Source organism: Pyricularia pennisetigena, chromosome 3 (genome assembly GCF_004337985.1).
Source record: "Pyricularia pennisetigena strain Br36 chromosome 3, whole genome shotgun sequence".
Taxonomy (NCBI): Eukaryota; Fungi; Ascomycota; class Sordariomycetes; order Magnaporthales; family Pyriculariaceae; genus Pyricularia; species Pyricularia pennisetigena.
This window is the reverse complement of record NC_043742.1, coordinates 4,094,639-4,114,300: the sequence shown is the minus strand read 5'-3', so window position 1 is coordinate 4,114,300 and position 19,662 is coordinate 4,094,639. Positions and strand designations below refer to the sequence as shown.

At 52.3% G+C, this 19,662-nt stretch overlaps 8 protein-coding genes across 8 annotated transcripts; 4 read left to right on the top strand and 4 right to left on the bottom strand.

Annotated features, from left to right (window-relative positions):
• Positions 1-49: 49 nt before the first annotated feature.
• PpBr36_02835 (uncharacterized protein) lies at positions 50-814 on the bottom strand (the record flags this gene model as incomplete). The annotated part of the gene is made up of 1 exon (XM_029890012.1): positions 50-814. One exon carries the CDS (start codon positions 812-814, stop codon positions 50-52), a length of 765 nt encoding a protein of 254 aa, XP_029753889.1.
• A 2,914-nt stretch (positions 815-3,728) lies between these two features.
• On the top strand, positions 3,729-5,477 carry PpBr36_02834 (uncharacterized protein; the record flags this gene model as incomplete). The annotated part of the gene is made up of 4 exons (XM_029890011.1): positions 3,729-3,821; positions 3,917-5,189; positions 5,313-5,329; positions 5,430-5,477. The coding sequence occupies 4 exons, from the start codon at positions 3,729-3,731 to the stop codon at positions 5,475-5,477; spliced, it is 1,431 nt and encodes a 476-aa protein (XP_029753890.1).
• A 927-nt stretch (positions 5,478-6,404) lies between these two features.
• On the bottom strand, positions 6,405-7,915 carry PpBr36_02833 (uncharacterized protein; the record flags this gene model as incomplete). Its single annotated transcript, XM_029890010.1, has 3 exons — positions 6,405-7,373; positions 7,448-7,747; positions 7,847-7,915. The coding sequence occupies 3 exons, from the start codon at positions 7,913-7,915 to the stop codon at positions 6,405-6,407; spliced, it is 1,338 nt and encodes a 445-aa protein (XP_029753887.1).
• Positions 7,916-9,257: 1,342 nt separating this feature from the next.
• Positions 9,258-11,363, top strand: PpBr36_02832 (uncharacterized protein; the record flags this gene model as incomplete). Its single annotated transcript, XM_029890009.1, has 1 exon — positions 9,258-11,363. The coding sequence occupies one exon, from the start codon at positions 9,258-9,260 to the stop codon at positions 11,361-11,363; it is 2,106 nt and encodes a 701-aa protein (XP_029753888.1).
• Positions 11,364-11,638: 275 nt separating this feature from the next.
• Positions 11,639-12,544, bottom strand: PpBr36_02831 (uncharacterized protein; the record flags this gene model as incomplete). Its single annotated transcript, XM_029890008.1, has 2 exons — positions 11,639-12,145; positions 12,224-12,544. The coding sequence occupies 2 exons, from the start codon at positions 12,542-12,544 to the stop codon at positions 11,639-11,641; spliced, it is 828 nt and encodes a 275-aa protein (XP_029753885.1).
• Positions 12,545-13,029: 485 nt separating this feature from the next.
• PpBr36_02830 (uncharacterized protein) lies at positions 13,030-13,745 on the top strand (the record flags this gene model as incomplete). The annotated part of the gene is made up of 4 exons (XM_029890007.1): positions 13,030-13,091; positions 13,243-13,268; positions 13,404-13,587; positions 13,676-13,745. The coding sequence occupies 4 exons, from the start codon at positions 13,030-13,032 to the stop codon at positions 13,743-13,745; spliced, it is 342 nt and encodes a 113-aa protein (XP_029753886.1).
• A 576-nt stretch (positions 13,746-14,321) lies between these two features.
• Positions 14,322-15,368, bottom strand: PpBr36_02829 (uncharacterized protein; the record flags this gene model as incomplete). Its single annotated transcript, XM_029890006.1, has 1 exon — positions 14,322-15,368. The coding sequence occupies one exon, from the start codon at positions 15,366-15,368 to the stop codon at positions 14,322-14,324; it is 1,047 nt and encodes a 348-aa protein (XP_029752962.1).
• Positions 15,369-17,128: 1,760 nt separating this feature from the next.
• PpBr36_02828 (uncharacterized protein) lies at positions 17,129-18,886 on the top strand (the record flags this gene model as incomplete). Its single annotated transcript, XM_029890005.1, has 3 exons — positions 17,129-18,358; positions 18,437-18,665; positions 18,735-18,886. 3 exons carry the CDS (start codon positions 17,129-17,131, stop codon positions 18,884-18,886), a joined length of 1,611 nt encoding a protein of 536 aa, XP_029752961.1.
• Positions 18,887-19,662: the final 776 nt, after the last annotated feature.

Genomic DNA, 19,662 nt, shown 5'->3' with positions numbered 1-19,662 from the left:
GTATCAACTTGACCACAAACCCAGGCATCCGATATAACTAAGTCGCGGCTCATCCATCCAAATATGCTGGCGATGGTGTGGCTGTGGCTGTTGCCGTCACGGTAACCACAGACGGTGGCGGAGGCGCAACCGCCGTGACGGTAACCACAGCGGGGGGTGGTACTAATGTCGTCACCGTGACCACTGCGGGAGGAGCAGGAGGAGGAGCGACCGGGCTGGGAGCTGGAGATGGAGACGCTGCTGGGGGTGGCGCGGGCGCGGCCGGTGCAGCAGCGGGCTGGCTATATGTGGTGATGGCCTGGTTCAAGGCGTCGAGAATGTCGGATTTGACCCTGTCGACTATGTCCCTTCCGAGATCCGGCACCTTGTCCGCGATGGCATCCGCCAGCTCTCTGGCAGCAGGCCTCAGCTTCTGCAAGGTGTCGAGCGTGACTTTGCTCGTGCCGATGCGGTCCATCACGGGCTTCTTGTCCCGCAAATCTCGAATCGTGGTCTGCACCTGGTCCACCATGTTGCTGCTCACTTGGATGAGTGCCACGCTGGTGAAGGTGTTTGCCCTCCTGGCCTCCTCCACCGATCTTATCGACGAGCTGATGGTTGACTCGACATCTTCGGTGGCCCTCAGCACCGGTCCCGACGAGTCGGTGTTCTTCAAGTTTACAATGAGCCTGTCGTATTGTTTTAGCGAATCGATGATGCTTGTCATGGCATCCTCGACGGCTCTTGTCTGCCGACGGTCCAGGTCCGATGGTGCCGGGATCGCGGCCGCGGATCCAACCGCCAGAAGGAGGGCGAGTAGACGGGAGAGCTCCATTGTTAACGTAAGGTAGGGATGCTGTAGGAGCTGTGTGGTAAAGACTTTGAGAGCAGGCAGGGATGAGCTGGATCAAGGCTGCAGCAGTGGTCTGGTGGTAGCCGGGCAGGCAGATATATGCTTGCTCGGTCAGGCGTTGCCAAGTAGATTGACCTGGATAACAGGGACGTGCGAGCACATTTCACTACGGAAACAACGAAACCGAAAACAGTCTTGCGGCATCATTAGTGCTTGACGTTTGATATACGGAAACACCATCTGATTAGCAAGTGCATGATGGACCGCTCCGCTCAAGACGGAGGGAGTTTCTGGGACGGGTGGAGGCCCAGGTCCTGCCCCCAAACTCCCTGTCAACGATCTGGCCAGCCTTGCCCCCCAGGGAGAGCTTGGACTTGCTAACCTGCAGTGCGTGCAGATACATGGGCAAAATGCAAAAAAAAATAAGGTTAACAACAGACCAGTTAGAAGAACAGGATCCCAATGAGAATCGAGCCCTTCGACCGGCACCCGCCGTTGCCACTTGAGCCACAACGGATCTGCACTCCTGCACGTCTTATGCAACCTTTTAGGGACCCGATTTGAAGCGTTGCATCGTTTGAACTTGGATGTCTGCACCAACGATGGGATCTCTGTTCCGAACATGCAGACCAGCGTAGCAGCCAAGTTGTGTTAAACAGTCGGCGATTTACCCAACTGCACTGCCTGGTGCCATGGCCGTTTGATTTTGATTTGGCCCGGACGGAGGAACCGACCCTCCTGATGTCTATCCTATTTGGACCGTTAGTTACTTGCTGGCTGTTGTCAGATACTACCGAGTAACCCCAGGCATGGAGACGGAGCAAAGCTGTCGTCTGTCAGCCTCAACCCTTACTGAATTATACAAAGGCCATATATGGCTAAGTTATGGGGCTAGCCTGCTACCTAACGCTGCGAGATGGAGAGGGCAAAATAACTGCATATGTGAATTAATGTGGATAAAGTAAAAATGGTTGGTTCTCTTAATTTGGCTTACATCCTAATCTAGGTACGTGAGCTTACTTCTGTTGCATATCACAAGCTGGATAGTACAAGTCTTCCTCAATTGGCTCGTGCAAAGCTTCAAGCCAGCCGTCTAATTCGGGAGGCTTTTTTTCAATGTTTAAATTCGAACGAAACCAAAGCATTAAGGGTAGTCTGAGCCATGACGCAGGATGCCAAATGTCAAAAGCTCATACGTTTGAATTTCTATTTCTATCGCAAAGCATCATCCTACAGCCCGACTAATCTAAAATTCAGGAGCACGAGCTCTTTGCCATCAAAACCTTGATACTCGGCAAGTTCGCCCCTTTTTCGGGCTGCACCTTGACTCATCCAAACATTGGGACCTGTCGGCTCTTCAGTTGCATGGCTCTGTGCATTTCGAACTCTTTCAGGATAAACGGGTGCATCCCTTACATTAGAGGCGATGCGGCAAGTAGTATTATTAGCCGAGCTAACTTGTTCCAGTAATGCCAGCGGTCGGAATAACGTTTCCTGGTTGGCACTGACCTCACCTCCGGCTACATCCGTTAGTGTGACGGACTTGGCGTGCAATCTAATAATGTATTATAGTTTTTTTTTCGCGATGAAAGATGGAGAGTATGCGATATAAATAAATAGTTGAGACACGACACCGTGTAAGAAATTCAGGGGCTCCTCTCATATTCAATCCAAGCACATGTCAAGTCACGGTCACCAGTCCCATGTGTGAGATGTCATGGTGTGCTCAAGCTTTCATTCGACTTGCACAAGCTGCCAGACATGCATGGTATGGTGTGCAAGGTCCTTGTAGATGTTGCTTTCTGGGCAATTTCGCTTCTGTACCCATGATTTGAGAGAAACTACCGATACCTAGTCATCATGCTTTTTTGGGACTCGTTGGTATTGTTGACGGATAAGGGAATTGCTACTGTTTAACCAAGGAGTTACGATGAAGCCCGAAAACAGCGGACACTATACACGTTGATGTAACGCTCTCAATGTTTCCCTATGCCCTATCGTAGGGGTGGCTAAGTGAGTATATCTCGAGACGCTCTCGACTTTTCTGGGAGAAAGGTAGCTAGTATACTGAGAACCATTACTGCACCCAAGTACCAATCATTAAGGTTGGTCAATCGATCCTAGCTAGCCAGTTCCAAGAGCTCGAGAGAACTCACAACAATAATATTGTGCAAAACGATGAGGCGTACCTTTGGAGAAAGCTGAACAGCAGCCACCTTGACCCGAAAATACTCAACCACATTGGCCTCCAAAGCTTGTCAGAATTACATGTCATATAGCAAGTCTATCAGTGGGAAATTGAAATATGTATAAAGCTATAAGTTCGGGGTATTTGGTGGAGTTTGCCTGCTACTTGGATGCTCTCGGAATCTTGATTCCTCAAGCGCACTTTGTAACCACGGACGGAACTGATTGAATTCTTCTCTTTGTTGCCACTAGTTGCAATTCCAAGCTCAGGCTCAAAGATATATCATCCATTTGGTTATCGCTTTCCCAGTTGGTTTGCCAGACCTCAGCATCCAACCTTTAATATCTGTAGAAGCAGCCCGTTGGCTGTATGAGGTTTTGATATCTCAGCACGCTCAATATATGGCACTGAAGGCTTCCATCCCGAGGCGAACAGCGCAGTTTTCCCTGATAATCGAAAGCGGCTGTCAAAACTCATCCGGTAGTTCTCCCGACTTTTTGACTTCTCATTCACCCGCATCTACAAAATAGAAACAAGTCATAGGATCTCATCATCGCTTTGCTAGCACCAAGTCGCCCATTCTCGTCGAAATCACGGAATCTGAGAGTGACTTGTGAATTTCTGAAAGTTCCAGGCGATTAAACATCACATTTGGTACCATATTTTTAGGAAAGAAACCAACCATAGCCTCAGATTTCACTCACATCAATGCCCGCCATGGCGGCTACCAGCCGGAATCGCCAGCCCCAGCGACAAAAAGACATTGAGCAACTCACCCAAGCAGAGAAGGACTCACTCCTTGTAAGACACTCTCCTGATACATATATCCCGCCAAATGTCTGGCGTAGTTTAACCAAAAAAAAAAAAAAAAAAAAAAAAAAATACACAAAGCACAGAACGAACTATGGAAACAAGACCGCCCACTATGCCACGAGTGCCTCAAGGGATACCAAGAACACCCAGAGCGGCTGTGCGTCTTCCAGCCGGGACACGCGAGATGCGACAGCTGCGCGGAAAAGGGCATCTACTGCCTCCGGATGCGCGTCAACGAGACGCGGCCGCTCTTCCGCACGGCGCAGCGCTTCGCTGCCGAGATGGTGCAGCTGCGGCTCGCCGGCAGCCTCATACCCGACCGCATGCGCAACGCCTACCGCACCGTCGTCAAGGGCGCCCTGAGCTACGCCGAGGCCGTCAAGGAGGTCAAGGACCTCAGGGAGGATCTGGAAAAGGCCACCGCCGCCACCGTCACCCACCTCCGCCAGGCCTCCGAGTGCGAGTCCCGCAGCGAGGCCATGAGCTGGGCCGCAAAGTGCGGCTGGACCCTCGTGACGCTGGAGAAGGAGCGCCGGGACAAGGGTCTCCCGCCGCCCCAGGGCGGGGCAGAGGTCGTCGTCATGGATATGATCAAGGACGCCAGGGAGCTGCGCATCAAACGGAGCGAGTTGGACCACCGCTGCGGCAAGCTCGCCGAGGAGGTTGCGAAGCTGCGGCTGGAGAACGAGAACCTGCAGGCGGCGCAGCTGGCCGCGTCCGCAACCCGTGACAAGCTGATCGAGGAGCTGCGGAACAGCAAGGCGACTATACTGGCGGCCGAAGCCGCCATCGAGCGCGCCTCGCTGGAGCGCATGTCAAAGAAGGAGTTGGGTCGGAGCCTGGGGCCGTCGGAGCTCCAGATGGCGGGCGGGTTGCCGGTGCGCTCCGACACCACGCCACCGAATCTTTTGCGACGTCTCCCCGAGCGGGTGAAGCAAAGAATATTCCAGAACATCCTCTCCAGCGTGGGTTCGGTCGATGCCACGTTTCGGGAGCGCCCGCAGCTCACACACCAGACCAACGGGATCGTCAATGATGAGACGGACAAGGCTACGATAACAACGCTCTTCCACCTCGGCAGGAGCATTGACCTCGACAACGACGCGGCCTTGGTCATGTACATCTCGGCCAACTGCTGCCGGACCCACGTCCCAGGCCTGGACTATCGCTGGACCGCTGCGGACCATGCCGAGATTTTGGCCTTGTGTCTCGTGGCCAAGGAATGGATGGTTCGCATCATCAAAGCCCAGGTTGGCGCCTACATCCGCCTCATCTCAGTTCCTGTTGTAAGTGACTCGTACGCGGCTGCGTGTACACCTGTTCGACTCAACCAGACGAGGGAATATTCTCGCCACAGTTAGTTTTGGACCAGTTGAAGCTGATTTTCCGCCGTATTTTTTTTTATTTCTTTTTTTTTTCACCATTCATAGGGCAGCAATCGCAGAAGGTACAGGTCTGCTGGTGTTTTTGCCTCGCCAGTTCAGGCCTTGCTCAAGGTAAGCAATACTTCGCTCCTGCCCATCCTCTAACCATCAAATTGTCCCTGGCCCTTGCAAGGATATACCAAGCCTTCCGACATAGTCTAATACTCAATAGTTCGAGGACCAGTCTTCGCCTGAGCGTAAGCGGCTTCGCACGGAATAAATATGCATCTAGCTTTGCTTTGGGGACGGGGGGGGGGGACTTGCATTCATCTTGGGAATCTGGCATCTGGCTTCATCTTCCCTCTAGACATGCCGAGACTTTGGGGACATATACATACTTGAACGACCATGCTGGCTACGTGTTAGAGCAGGGGATTTCTTTTTGATAACCAATCTCATCTTCTTGGACCGAGCCTAGCCACCACAATGGCATCATACCTCGTAAGGTGCCAACCAGTGCCATTTGTTTAGCACTGAGCAGACGTAGATGACACTTCAAGTTCATAGGAGATATGTTTGCACCAGACAGGGTGCCAAGGCTCTACACTCAAATTTTGATATTATCCTAAACAACAGCTGCGGCCCAAAATGCGCGCATATGCCATAGGCCTCGATGAATTTCCAGGTGTTATATAGCCAGAAATCTACCATACAAAAAAAGCCGGGGGACTCAAGAATCTTGAATATGCCCAGGTAAATTCAAAAGCCAAACAATTGGCGTCGGCCAGACCAACACATATCAATATGTGGCCAGCGCCATGGTGTGGCACTGGTGTGATTAGGAGATACGGCTTAGCAATGGATTTCGACCAAGATGCACCCTCAGAGTCAAGGGTTTAACCTATACATGCCCCAGTCAGTATACTTACTTCCGTACGGAATTGTGAAGAGAAATTAGGCAAATCAGGGCCTACAACAACGCGCTTAATGGGTTATAAAAACGAACTTGAGATGCATTAGAATTTGGTAGGGTCAGGAAATTCTAGTCAAAATGTTTCAAAGCCAACTTTAGCGCCTCGCTCAAAAATCTACCCAGGACAATAAGAAAGAACCCCCCGCAAACAAAGAAAGCAAAAAGATAACGCCAGGATAATAAGCTCTGTCACTAGACCAGCAGCATACGCATATCGCCAGCTCAGGAATCTGGTCAAATGAGAAACTCATTATCCAGCCAGTGCTTGAGAACCTGGTAGCCCTCGGAATACCTGTCCCTAGCAATCCTTACGATGATGGCGGCATGGCTGTGATTATTCTTCTGGATCCAAACGCGATGTTTGTGCCAACCCAACGAGTCCAGAGAATCAATCATTGCAAACTGATACGGGGCCAAGGCCAGAGTTGGCGTTGCAGCGTGGCTCTGCTTCCGCTCCAGCGCGAGTCGCGAGTCGTCCTCGGCCTTCTCGACGCCCATAGTGCTGGCCCTGTCGTCCACCGCAGTCCCAGGACCCTCGTCGTCCGACGGCGTCTCGCTGGCCAGAAACTCTTGCCTTTGCGAGCTGGCGAGGTTCTCGTAGGCGTCCTCGAGCGCGCCCCGGACCCCCTTGACCCACAATGGAAGCTTGCTGTACTGTTTGCTGTCGCCCGAAGAATTGTGAGCGCGGAGGCGTTTCGAGGAGCGGGCGGTCTGCACGCCCGCGTTGATGAGGAAGGCGGTAATGCCGATGGGCAGGAAGACTGCCAGCGCGAGGAAGAGGGGCGCATTCTTGAGCGCCTTGAACGCCGTCCCCGCAACCGGTTCCGTCGGCGTCACGGGGCAGTCCGGGTCCAGAATGACGTTTTGGTAGCCCTCAACAAAGTTTAGCTTGACCTTGTCCAGGTCAACAAACGGATCTGTCTTGGATATGCTGGTTGTGTAATAGACTGCGGCTCGGTCGTTGACAATGTTGCTGTACAGCGTGTGGCGCTTGAACCTGCGCAGGCCAGACATGAATATGGACTCTTTGTCTGTCATGACGGCTATTAGGGGCCGGCCGGTGTCTCGGAACTTGTCGATGCCGAATAGTTGCCTTCCTGAAAGTGACAGGGTTCTTGCGCCTAGCACGTTGAACAAGTGGTTGTTCCAGCCTTTGAGCGGCGTGCGACATCCTAAAAATGGACTAGCAAATGCAGTAAAGTTCTGCAGCGGCATTGTTTGTGTTAGCTCGTTCCCTTGTCCTTCGCCGGGCGCCATGCGGTAGGATGGTGACTGACTATGCATTCCAGCTTCTCGAGAATACCCTTTGCCTCCAGCAAGCCGATGGCATAGCGAGCAACCAGACCACCCATGGAGTAGCCAACGAAGCTGATCTTTGTGATCTTGCCCTGGGTCTTCTTTATCTTCTCCAGCTCCTCTTCGATCTCTCGGCATAGTCGCTGGCCTCCGAGCTCGATGCCATCGTACGTGAATGAGCCGCTGTTGCGTTTCGCGACAATTATATAGAGCTGGTCGCGTGAGTATCGATCTCTGAGGGCTTTGGCAACCTGTGCCATATGCGCCGGGTTGCCCCAAAGCTGCAGTTTGAGGGTATAAATCAGTACTTCATCCAAGACTGGCAATGAGAAGAGCCGTGATAACTAGGTATGAATGGCGTTGGGTGTTTTGGAGCTTACCCCGTGAACCAGCACGCAGAGGTGATCGGCGCGGGCAGTACCGCCGCTAGAGGCTAATACCGTTTCCATTGTATCGTTGTTTTAACTTGCGTTGGGTGGATGGGCAGGCAAGTACTCGACGTATAGTGTAGTTACGTGGGGCAGAAATAACAAGACGCAACGAGTTGGTGAATAAGCCTAGATCAAGATTAGATGGGGATGCAAAGCAGTTGGTCCCGCGTTCAAATACATGTCAAGGAGGCAAACGTCCGTTCCTTTGTAGATATGTGCTATTAATCTGTCGCAATCCCATGGTTTTTAATGACGTGAGGGAGGCAGAATTCCGTTGCCCGGTGTTTGCGGCGTATTCGGACAGCGTTATCTCCTTCCACTGACGTGCCTCTTTCAGTGCTTTGGCTCAGCTGCATTGAATGTTTTAGTTCGCCTTCCCCCTGAAGTGAACCGCCAAGCGCCTCTGATTAGTGGGCCAAAGCCCCCACCGAGTACGAATGCGAAGCAGACGCGCGGTCATCGGAATATGCATTACACCGAATGATTGATTCTCTCGAGTTCAAACCCGCGGGATTGCTGTGCTGCTGACTTGACACATAAGAATCAAGATCGTCATTCTTATACGACGACAAGACACTGCATGTCCATAGAAGAAAATCTGCAAACCTGTACGCAGGAATGGGGCACTCTGCATGCAAATGAGGGTACAAACATCCCGGTGATCCTGAAGGTTATGGACAAGCTTCTGCGGATCGGATCCTGCCGTATTTAAAGTCCTGCACAGGGAGGGTCTCTGCCGAATTTTTGATAAGCAAATTCGTCTCAGCGCACTTTCAGACCGAAACTTTCTCGGCTGCCATCCAAAGTGAATCGAATCTGATACATAACCCAGCCATCCAGCCAGCTTTACTTGCGGCTTGGAACTACCTTTTCTTGGGTACCTGACTTAGCCTAGCAACCAAGGTAATCAACATGATGACTAAGACAAACGACCACTGAAACCAACCACCTTGTCTGCATTCATCCTTTTTATTGACTGAACGCGCATTGGCATTCACTAGCAACTAGCGATTGAACACATCCCGAAGTCACCTTGTAGCCCTCCCATCAGGTCGGAAGACTTGCAATTAACTATCTACCCTGCTCGGGGCCCAAAATTCCAAGGGGAAAACAGAAGCAGGGTCCAACGCACCCCCCCAAAAAGCCAGCGCAATCAGCCACTACTCGAGCAGCTAATTAATCAGCTGGCTAATGAATTAATCACCCAGATCAGGCAATTCCGACCACAGCCTGGGTGCAGGATTGCTTCACCTCATTCCGGACCACTCACATGCGTGACTATTCTCACTTGGCCACGGCAATTCCATTGGGAAGCGTAAAATATACACAGATCAGGTTGATCTGATCTGCCTTTGCAATCATGGATTCCGGCTTGCAAATCTTCAAACACATCGACTGCCCTGCGGGCGCCAAATGCACTTCAGTTAGGTGTCTGTTCCGTCATGCTGGCGAAGCGATTGTGGGCGTCGAGACAAATGTCAATGGTGTCTCAAAGGGTGACGGTTCCAATGATGGTGCTTCAGATGTGGTGGCCCCAGCTGCACCGTCACCCGAGGGCCCTTCATCTAAGCGTTTAAAGACGGGCGAGAAAGAATATGATCCCACTGCACCTGTTGTGCCTTTTCTAGACGAGGATACGCTCCCAGATGACGGAGATGTATTCCCAGGCAGCATCGAATCTTTGTCAAAACCTGCTGCTCCCGCCTCGAGTGTCTCCAGCGACCCCGTTCCATCTCTGAAAAGGAAGCACTCGGATGCCTCGCCAGGAGAAGATAACACGCAGCCCATTACTCCAGCGACCCAAAGGCATTCCCACACCAACCCTTTCACCTCATCATATACGACGCCCAAATCAGACCAGCAATTCAACAACAACCCTTTCAGCACACGGAAGCACTCGCCAGTAAACACAACGCCGGCTCCTGAGCCCGCGGTTGCCCCTGTGCCAAAGCCTGAACCCACACCGGCACCAGCCAGGAAAGCAGAGGGCCTGAACCCAAGGCATCTTAGGAATCAGCCAGCAACATTTCAGGTCCGGTGGAAGTTGGTCAAGATGCTTTATGACCAGTATACCCGCCTGAACCAAGGCTTGGAGAAAATCGCCAAGGACGATGCCACAAAACGGCTTTTGCTGACCGATCAGGAAATCATTTGGATGGCTTTGGATGAAGAGGAGAATGCTGCCAAAACTAATGGTTACTCAAACCAGCTCAAGAGCAGGATCACCTCCTGCAAAAAGTTCACCGTGCAAAAATGGAGGGAAGAACGCATTGAAGTATTGAGAAAGCAAGAAGCTGCTCTTTCCAAGGACGAGAGTACCGCAGCCGCAAAATCAAGCGAACCAGTTGTCATCGAGACCGGCTTGACGGGGACTCAGGAGGTCCAGCTCGTCAAGGCCAGACTCCTGACCCCTATTGACGACCTGGCCAAGTATGGCTATGTTCCCACCGTTCCTGCCGAGGAAGAAATTGCCAAGGCCAAGCAAGCTCAAACCGTCTCACAAGGCTGGGAGGTTTGCGACCGGTGCACCAAGCGCTTCCAAGTATTTCCCGGCCGACGAGAGGAAGACGGAGCTCTTGCATCGGGCGGAAAATGTACCCACCATCCCGGAAAGCTGTACATGCCTAACCGGCAGTCCGCCGATCGGTCCATACCCGAAAGGCAGTACAGGTGCTGCGGCGAGACGGTCGGCCAGTCCGCGGGCTGCACCGTCAAGGACACGCACGTGTTCAGGCACTCCAACCCCAAACAGCTCGCCACGCTCTGGAACTTTGTCGAGACGCCGGAGAATCCCAACGCCCCCAAAGACAGGGGTGTCTGCTTCGACTGCGAGATGGGCTACACCGTCAAGGGCTTCGAGATGATACGCTTCACGGCGACGTCGTGGCCCGGCGGCGAGGAACTGATCGACGTGCTCGTCCGACCATTTGGGGAGGTCCTGGACCTGAACTCGCAGTACTCGGGCGTCTGGCCCGAAGACATAGCCAACGCAAGCCCGTTCACCCTCACGTCGGACAAGCCGCCACCGCCGCAGAAAGCGGGCGAGCGCAAGCGGCTGCAGATGGTGTCGTCGCCCGAGGTCGCGCGAGATCTGCTCTTCTCTCTCATTTCGCGTGACACGCCGCTGATAGGACACGGACTCGAGAACGATCTCAATTGCATGCGTGTCGTCCACCCGGTCATCGTGGACACTGTCTTGCTCTACCCACACAACAGGGGTCTGCCTATTCGCAATGGCCTCCGGATGCTGATGCAGACCATACTCAATACAAGAATTCAGGTGGAACCGGCCGAGGGGCAGCTGGCAGGCCATGACAGCGCTGAGGACGCCAGGGCTGCCGGTGATCTCGTGCGGTGGAAGACGAGGAAGGAATGGTTCAAGATGAAGCGTGAGGGTTGGACTTTAGTAGATGGGCAGTTTGTGGCACCCACCAAGACCACGGTAGTCTCGACTCTGGAAGCCTAGACCACGGGTAATACATGAAGTTGCCTTGACCTGCTTAGATAGCTGTGATTGCCGTGAGTAATTCCCGGCTGCCCCAGGTACATTCACGTACTACAACATGCCGAACACATTATAGTCAAAGGATAATACAATGCATAAAATGTCACTATTGCTGGTATATTATCACGGCTGAAGGGGAGAAGGTACATGATTTTCCCACAATGCAAAGACTAGTAATACATGGAAAACTCCTTTTTGAGATTTTTTTTTTGTCTTCTTCAAACCGTTCCTCCACCTTATGCCCTACCGGCATTCAACAGAATGTTTGTGCCCTGCTTGCCACCCGGAAGATAGGCGACGTTGGGGTTTGACGCAAGCGTCTGCGCAATCTCTCTGCTCGCCTCGATCTTCCTGATCTGCACAAGTCCGTCGCCGCTCTTGGCGATGGCCCGGGAGATGGTCTCTGCGCTCTCGGCCTCGCCTTCGGCCCGGATGACGTTGGCCTGGCGCTCCTGCTCGGCCTTTTCGACGATGAAGCGGGCCCGCTCGGCGTCCTGCTGGGCGATCTGCTTCTGCTCGACGGCCTTGGTGAATTCCTTGCCAAAGGTCATGTGGGTGATGGAGACGTCCTCGAGCGCAATGTTGAACTCGGATGCGCGCTTCATCAGGTCGGTGCGGATGCGCTGCGAGACGGCCTCACGTTGCGTGATGAGTTCGGCAGCGTCGAACTGGGCCACAATGGACTTGAGGACTTCGTTGCCGATAGAGGGGAGGACACGTTCGTCGTAATCGGTGCCAAGGCTCTGTTTGGGAGGGGGACGGGATGTTAGCTTCAAAAAGACATGCATCTAAAATTCGGCAAAGAGGTCTGATGTACGCACCTGGTATATCTTGGGCAGAGCCTTCACCTCAGGCCGGTGGAGGACCCTCAGTGTCAGGCTGACCATCTGCAAATCCTTGCTTCCCGTCGTGGTGGCGATCATCCGCGGCTTGGTGCGGACGTCGAAGATGATGGCGCGGTGCAGCCATGGGATAAGGAAGTGCGTGCCCTCATTGACGACTGTGTCCTTGACTCCGGTCAGACGGTCGAAGATGACCGCCCTCGTGCCACCTTTGACGTCGTAGAGCGATGCCTGCACCGTTGCAAAGGCCAGGGCACCCGCGCCCGCGAGGAAGGGGAAGCGGAACTGGGATGCAGCCATCGTATGACGCAAGGTGCTGTAGTGCTTTGCTGAGGTAAGTCGATACCAACTGACGAGGATGTCAACTCTGAAAAGGGTCTGAGAAACTTGATGGACCGGCAGACCAGGTGTGTGGTCGAGGATATTATGGTGGTTTTGTTTAATCTTCTAAGACGTCGGCGCGGAGCTGTGCGACCGGAGTGCTTTGGCAAGGCCGGCAAGGTCGGGATCGGAGGTCAATGCTTTTCACAGCTTTCGGTATCCACTTATTTGCCCATTTGGGAAGCTTCGCCCTGACAACTCACAGTTGCTGATTGGCCAATAAATAGGATCTTTGTTTCTACGCTAGACCATATGCGGTAGTATCTCGGTTGATTTCGAAAGAACATCACTTCCGGGTATTTTCGAACATCCAAGTTCTCGTTAAGCCGCGCGACACCAAAAAAGAACCCCGAAGCAACTCGATACCTTCACCCACACGTCGACGACGACAACCACAGTTCAAGATGCGTCCTACACAGATCATGCGCGGCGGCGGTGGCGATGGCCCTATCGGGAAGTACAACAAGTACGTTTTGCGCCCACAGCCGGTCTCAATTGAGCATGCGAGCAGAGCCGTTCGGTTTTTCCCATGACCAATGAGCAAGCCTTCTTGTCTCGTGCGAGGCGAAGCGTTGCCGTCTTGGGTGTGTTCATGACTGACAATGCTATCTTTGCAGGTACCTCGGTGGCTGGGGTGCATTTGGTGAGTTTTGACGACCGTTCACTGGCGAGATGACGACACCGCACCGAGTGGTGGACCGACAGTACAGCGATGGATATTTGTCCCAACGACGCCGCTGGATCGAGCCGAAACACCGTGACTAACACACCCAATTAGGTACCCCCCAACAGAAGCAGAAGGGAATCGTCACCTACAACGTCACCCCTAACCGACAGAGGCCATTCGCCGGTGCAGGCCACGCCGCCGTCTTCAACACCTGGCGCCGTTTCAAGGGTCAGGTCCTCTACATTGTCCCGCCGTTTGTTGCGGCTTACTACATCATGGACTGGGCCACACACGAGTATGTCATCACTCTCGGCATTGCTTTGTGACAGGCTGTTCCTCTCGCCATATTTTCAGTGGCCAATTGCTGACTGAATGACTCCTAGGAACCACTTCCTCAACTCAAAGCCCGGCCGTGCCTTGACCGCTGCCAGGGAGGCTGAGGCAGCGAAATAGAGGGTTATCAACTGTATTGGAAACGGAATGGGAGCACTCGATGGACCCTTGATGCGAAGGACGCTCGTGGGATCCGTCTATTACCGACAAGACTTGTATATCATTTCCTACTAGACTGGGGTAGACTGGAACAGATGAAGCCTTTTTTTTGACTCTTATCTTGCTGTGCCACCGACTACTTGCTGGTGTAATTCGATAATAATATTGGGTTCATGGAGAGGGCTTTGATGTTATGAATTGTTTGCTAGATATATCTGGTTTGTTGCAAGCGCCCCTGGAGAACTCTGGGTATTTGTTCCATTGTACCACATTTAATAGCGGCTGACTAGGACGACCGCTGTAACTAGTTTCGGTGAGCTCAGTGCCTCTGAGAAATGGACTTTCCCCAGTCATGGAGACCCCTTGCCATAACCCTATAGTATATGTAGCCAACAAGCGTTTCATATTGTAAGTTCTGGGCCTGTACGGGCGAGCACGTTGTCACATTCCAGCTGACTAACAACACGAACACAGAATTCGACAAGACACGGGGCTTTCTGAACTCATCATCCAGCAGAAGTCATTTCATTGCGGTTATTATCTCAAAAGTCTGAGAACATCACCAGCTAAATACAAGCTTCCGGCAATTACAACTGGCTGGTCGCGGCTTGTTGAGACGGCCCATTTCAAAGCTTGCCTCAGGTCCGTGTCGCTGTTGAAAAGGCGTGATCTATCTACCCCTAGGTCAGACGCCAACTTGAGGATCAAATCAGGATCCTCAGGGACAACCCACGGCATGCCGTCTACCGGCCCAAATCGGACGGCTGCCACTCGGTCCTGTGGCTTTATCAAAAGCTCAAATATTCCTGCCACATCCTTCCCAGCAGAAGCAGCCAGAACCCACGTGACTGGGTCGTTTCCATTCCTAATATGGGCTTCGACATACCGAGCCAGAACTTCTGCTGATTGGACGTTATGTGCACCGTCTAACAGTGCTGATTTATTACTATCAGTGATTTTGCCGATGTCGATGGTCTGCAGCCTCCCAGGCCATGAAACTTTTTGTAGAACTGGCAACAGCTTCGATAAGGGGGTGGACCTTTTATCCGGACAAACTACCCGAAAAGCCTCGAGAGCGCACGACAGATTCTGGACCTGGTGAGGTGCAAATCCTTGTCGAGAAAGCTGCGTTTGTGTGTCTGAAGACGGCGGGGCGAGGACGATGTCGGTCCCAACGCTCTTGGCATGGCTGTGTAAGGCATCTAGGACAGTACGCGGGTTGCTACCATCGACGACGCAGGGAACGCCCTGTCTCATAATTCCGGCTTTGTGCAGCGCAATATCAGCAAGAGTGTTGCCCAAGAAAGACTGATGATCCAGGCCAATCTTGGAGATGACAGTTACGGCTTTATTGTCCAGCATGTTGGTGGCATCGTCCCTTCCACCAAGGCCGACCTCGACGACGCCAAAATCCACCCCAGAAGATCGAAACAGGTTAAAGGCGGTGGCGCTCAAAAGCTCGAACTCGCTGGCGCCAATACCGAGCTGCTCGTTCCGCCGCAACACATCCTTCTCGGCTGTGGCGAAGATGCTCGGGTGGACAGTGCTCTCATTGAGGGTGATGCAGTCCCATCTATCAATCATGTGAGGAGAGTTAAATCGCCCAACGGAGTAGCCGCCAACATGAGTGAGCAAGGCTGAGATATATGCACATATGGACCCCTTTCCATTGGTCCCTGCAACATGGACGGCTTTCCATGGGAATCTATCCCCCTTTTCGACGAGCCGAGCAATGCGGGCCAGCCCAAGTGTGATCATGGCGCACTGATACCAGTGCAGGTACAGCAGTGCAGGTTCAGGCGTCGACTGCTTGGGCGTTTTTCCGCTTTGGACTGAAAGGAAGGGCCGTTTTCACCATGTGCCTCTGTGCATCTCTAGTCATGGGGGCAAAAAAGCAATTGGAAAACACAAGTCTAGGAAGATAATGGGCAGTGTGTACGTTTGATTTATTTTTATTTCGTGTATGGCATAAACAAAGATGATTAGTTGCAAGATATTCCTTCAATAGTACAATCATCGCGCGGCCAGTCGGCAGCCTCCTTCATTCTTGGTGGCAGTCCTTCATGTGTCGTGCATTGAGTTTTTAGTGGGCCGACAAGGTATGGGGGTGTCTTGCAGAGTAAATTCCTTGGCGTTCGGCCTGAAATGCAAATGCATGGGCTGCGAGGTTGAGGGGCGCACGGAAACCGCATGTGCCACGTGAAGCTCTCCACGGCCACGATACGAGAGTTTTTGGATCTTCTTCTTGTAACGTGACCAAAAAGTCAGTGGGACAAAGGTGGAAATTGCTTTGTTTGAGGGGGAGAGTCCGTCCCGTTTTACTGACCAAGGACTTGGGTACCTAAAAAATAGCCTAATAATGCTTAGTTCGGGTTTAAGGCGTAAAAGATGACAGTAGAACAAGTCTCGGAGGCGCATGAGAGAGTACCAAGCACAAAGGCGAGAAGTTATTTTTCCCTGTACCTATTTGTCGGAACATTTGCTGGCGTTCTAGAACTACAGGAGAAACCGTTCCAAAGGCACTGGAAATAGCGTGCAGCTGCCAATAGATGCAGGAGCGAGAGCGCCATACAGTACACCCCGTTCTAAGAAGAAAAAAAGGACGTCAGTAGAGGCTGCAGTAGTCTCCTGGTTGCAGTGTGGCATTTGTCTCCACGCAAAAAAAATCGACCGGGGGTGGCCCATCAAGACAACGCAACCGTCATATTCCCGATTGAGCAGCATTGAGAGATCCTCCCCCAACAACACCCTTCGAGGGACCCCCAACCAGATTACAGCCGGGAGATCTCACTCTTGGAGTCTGGATCTTCCTACAGCTTGACCCCAGCCCGCACTTCCAGATTTTCGGAATAGCCGCTTCACTCCTTGCCTGCGCAACAAAGAACCGACGACTCAGCTACAGTACAGTACCTTACCTGCTGGATTGTTCGGTTCATTTTGAAGGTCCCACAGTGTGTAGCGTGTACCGAGTAGGCTGACTTCGGTGGCCACTTTGAATCTAAGCTGTAGGGTCTACCTAATCGATCGCAACGGGTTTCGACGACGTAGCTGATAAGTCCAACCAAAGTTAGCGCGACCGCGATTTACTCATCGACAGATTGCGCCTGGCCCAAGCCACACAAACAACAAAGCGAAGGGGGACAGAGAGAGAGAAAGAGAAAGAGAGAGAGAGACCAAAAAAGGGAACCCCTTGCTCGCACGCCTGCCTCAAACACGACCGAGCCACGGAAACCTACCACCCCTAACTGAATTGCAAAGGATTGCCGGCATCTCCTGGACGCTGGCCGGCTTCCGACGGAGGCTTTCATGGCTGGCCAAAGGCCCTAGACCGGTCAAACGGAAAGATGAACTCGCTGAACGCCATATCCGCAAGAATATCTCCACCAGCAAGCCCAGCGCCCACGCGATCCAATTCAATCAGTACGATAAGCTTTACAGTGACTTCCGCCGACGGTGGCGACAAAGATCCTGGTGATTCCGACTTGGGAGATGCCAGGGCGCTTGCCCCGGAGAATCCGGAGCCGTTAGCATCCAATATTGATTCCGACCCGTTTATCCTCTCGAAGCCTGAGCAACGGCGCAACGGTACCACCAATACCAAAGAGCGCGACGACGATCCAAGTGAATCAACGCCGCTATTATCAACTGGTCCTGCCAGCACAGAGAAAGAAATGGGCGCCCGATCTTCTACATGGCATCGCATTCCGCGACGCGTTGTCAGCTCCCTCGTTGACTCCTTGCGATGGATTCTTACAACGTTTGTCTCAACACCAAGCTACTACCTCATAGCCTGGCTCTACGATGAGAATGGAAACTTTGATCCGCTGTTACAGCTCAGAAGGCTGTTTGGAGGATCTTCAGGAAGCGCCCGGAAACAGTCATTGGATTACCTTATCGACGGCATGAACAATTTGGACGAGAAAAGTAGCAATGGAGAACTGGCTCCTGAAGGACGCCGGTTTCCGTCGGGCTCATCATCGTCGGGGATATCTTCGGAGTCTGAATCAGATTTCGATCGAACACCGACACGGAGTGAGAAGTCCCATGTCAGCAGCAGACACAACCGGTCAAAGTCGCTTTCACCTTCTGAAGAGATTGCGCCAGCGCGCCGCTCTATAAGAATCAAGCTACACACCGAGGATGCTATAAGGCAACGGAAGCACCGAAAGACCCAGTCCACCAACAGCTCATCTACGTCCGGAGGCTCCCCGGGAGGGGCCCGCTCCAACGACATTTCTGCCCAGCTCAAATCCCCTACGTCGCCTGCGGGAGCCCTGACGCGGTATCCTAAGACACCGGCACCCCCTAGACCACTAGTTCCAAGGCGACAGCCATCCTATATCAACATCCCCGAGATGTCCGATAGGAAGCATCTGAAAACTCTGATTCTGGATCTTGACGAAACCCTGATACACAGCATGTCCAAGGGCGGGAGGATGAGTTCGGGACACATGGTGGAAGTACGACTGAACACGACTTATGTGGGCATGGGTGGCCAGGCGTCTATTGGTCCACAGCATCCCATCCTCTACTATGTTCACAAGAGGCCTCATTGCGATCATTTTCTCAGAAGGGTAAGAGAAGGAGAGCCAAAAGTCATTAGCTGCCCTGATGACGCTTGTTTTCAACCCAACTAATACCCTGCTCTGTAGGTTTACAAATGGTTCAACCTTGTGGTCTTCACTGCATCGGTTCAGGAGTACGCGGATCCAGTCATTGACTGGCTTGAGTCGGAGAGGAAGTTCTTCTCGGCCAGGTACTATCGCCAGCATTGCACCTTTAGGCATGGAGCTTTTATCAAGGATCTCAGCTCAGTCGAGCCCGACCTGAGCAAGGTGGTTATTCTGGACAACAGCCCGCTGAGCTATCTTTTCCATCAAGGTACTTGCGCGCACCTACCACAAACCGATTTGGGTGACTTGTAAACTGACAAATACACTCATTGCGCAGATAACGCCATCCCAATACAAGGCTGGATCAACGATCCGACTGACAACGATCTGTTGAATCTCGTTCCATTCTTGGAAGGTTTGCAGTATGTTTCCGACGTCCGAGCACTGCTTGCATTGCGAGGCGGGGAGGACGGGCAGCATATGGCTTGAGGGTCAGTTGAAGTAGGCGAACTAATTCGTCCATGCACGTGATTGTGGGTGCTTTGGCTTGGGCTTATATGTAATCTTTCTTCTGTGTAAAAGAAATCCAACTGCTACGTTTCTTCCTGTTATATCGTTGTTGCTTGCAAAGCAAGACTCTCTTATTTCCATAACCAAATGAGACACAGGGCCAGCAATGAAAGAGGCTGGCGGTTCACAGAGTTAGCCACTTGTACCACGCAGGATCCACTGTCTAAACTAAGGTCACTGCCGAGCCAAGGTATCGTAGTCTGTCTGATAGCAGGGGGATACAGCACGCCAGTATGAGACGAATTATTGAAGTTTCCTCCTAAACAATTATTTATCTATGGACCGTTCCAGACATAGTACAGCCGGCTATATACGAACAAAGTTGGGAAGGTACATGGGTGAACTTCTGTAGAGCATCTGCTATACTCAAGGTACCGATATACCCTGACGGTATATGTTTACCAAATCTGTGGCCAGAGTATTCTACATTCTTCGACTGAGTGGTACATTGGACTGGGTCTCTGAATGTTGTTACAACAAGTCCTCGGTTGGAATGAATTCGAAAGTGCTTGTCAATAGCAAAGCCAGTCGCTTGTCGTTGAAACGTGCCCCAGAGTTTGATCCGATTCTCAAGAGCTAAGTGGGTCCTATGAGATCGAGATGCTCGGCGTCTGCCCCGCCAACTGCTTGATATCCTCAGAGACACAGAACAGGGAGCAAGCCGTTGAACCTTTTTTTCTCTGTCCAGCTGAGTT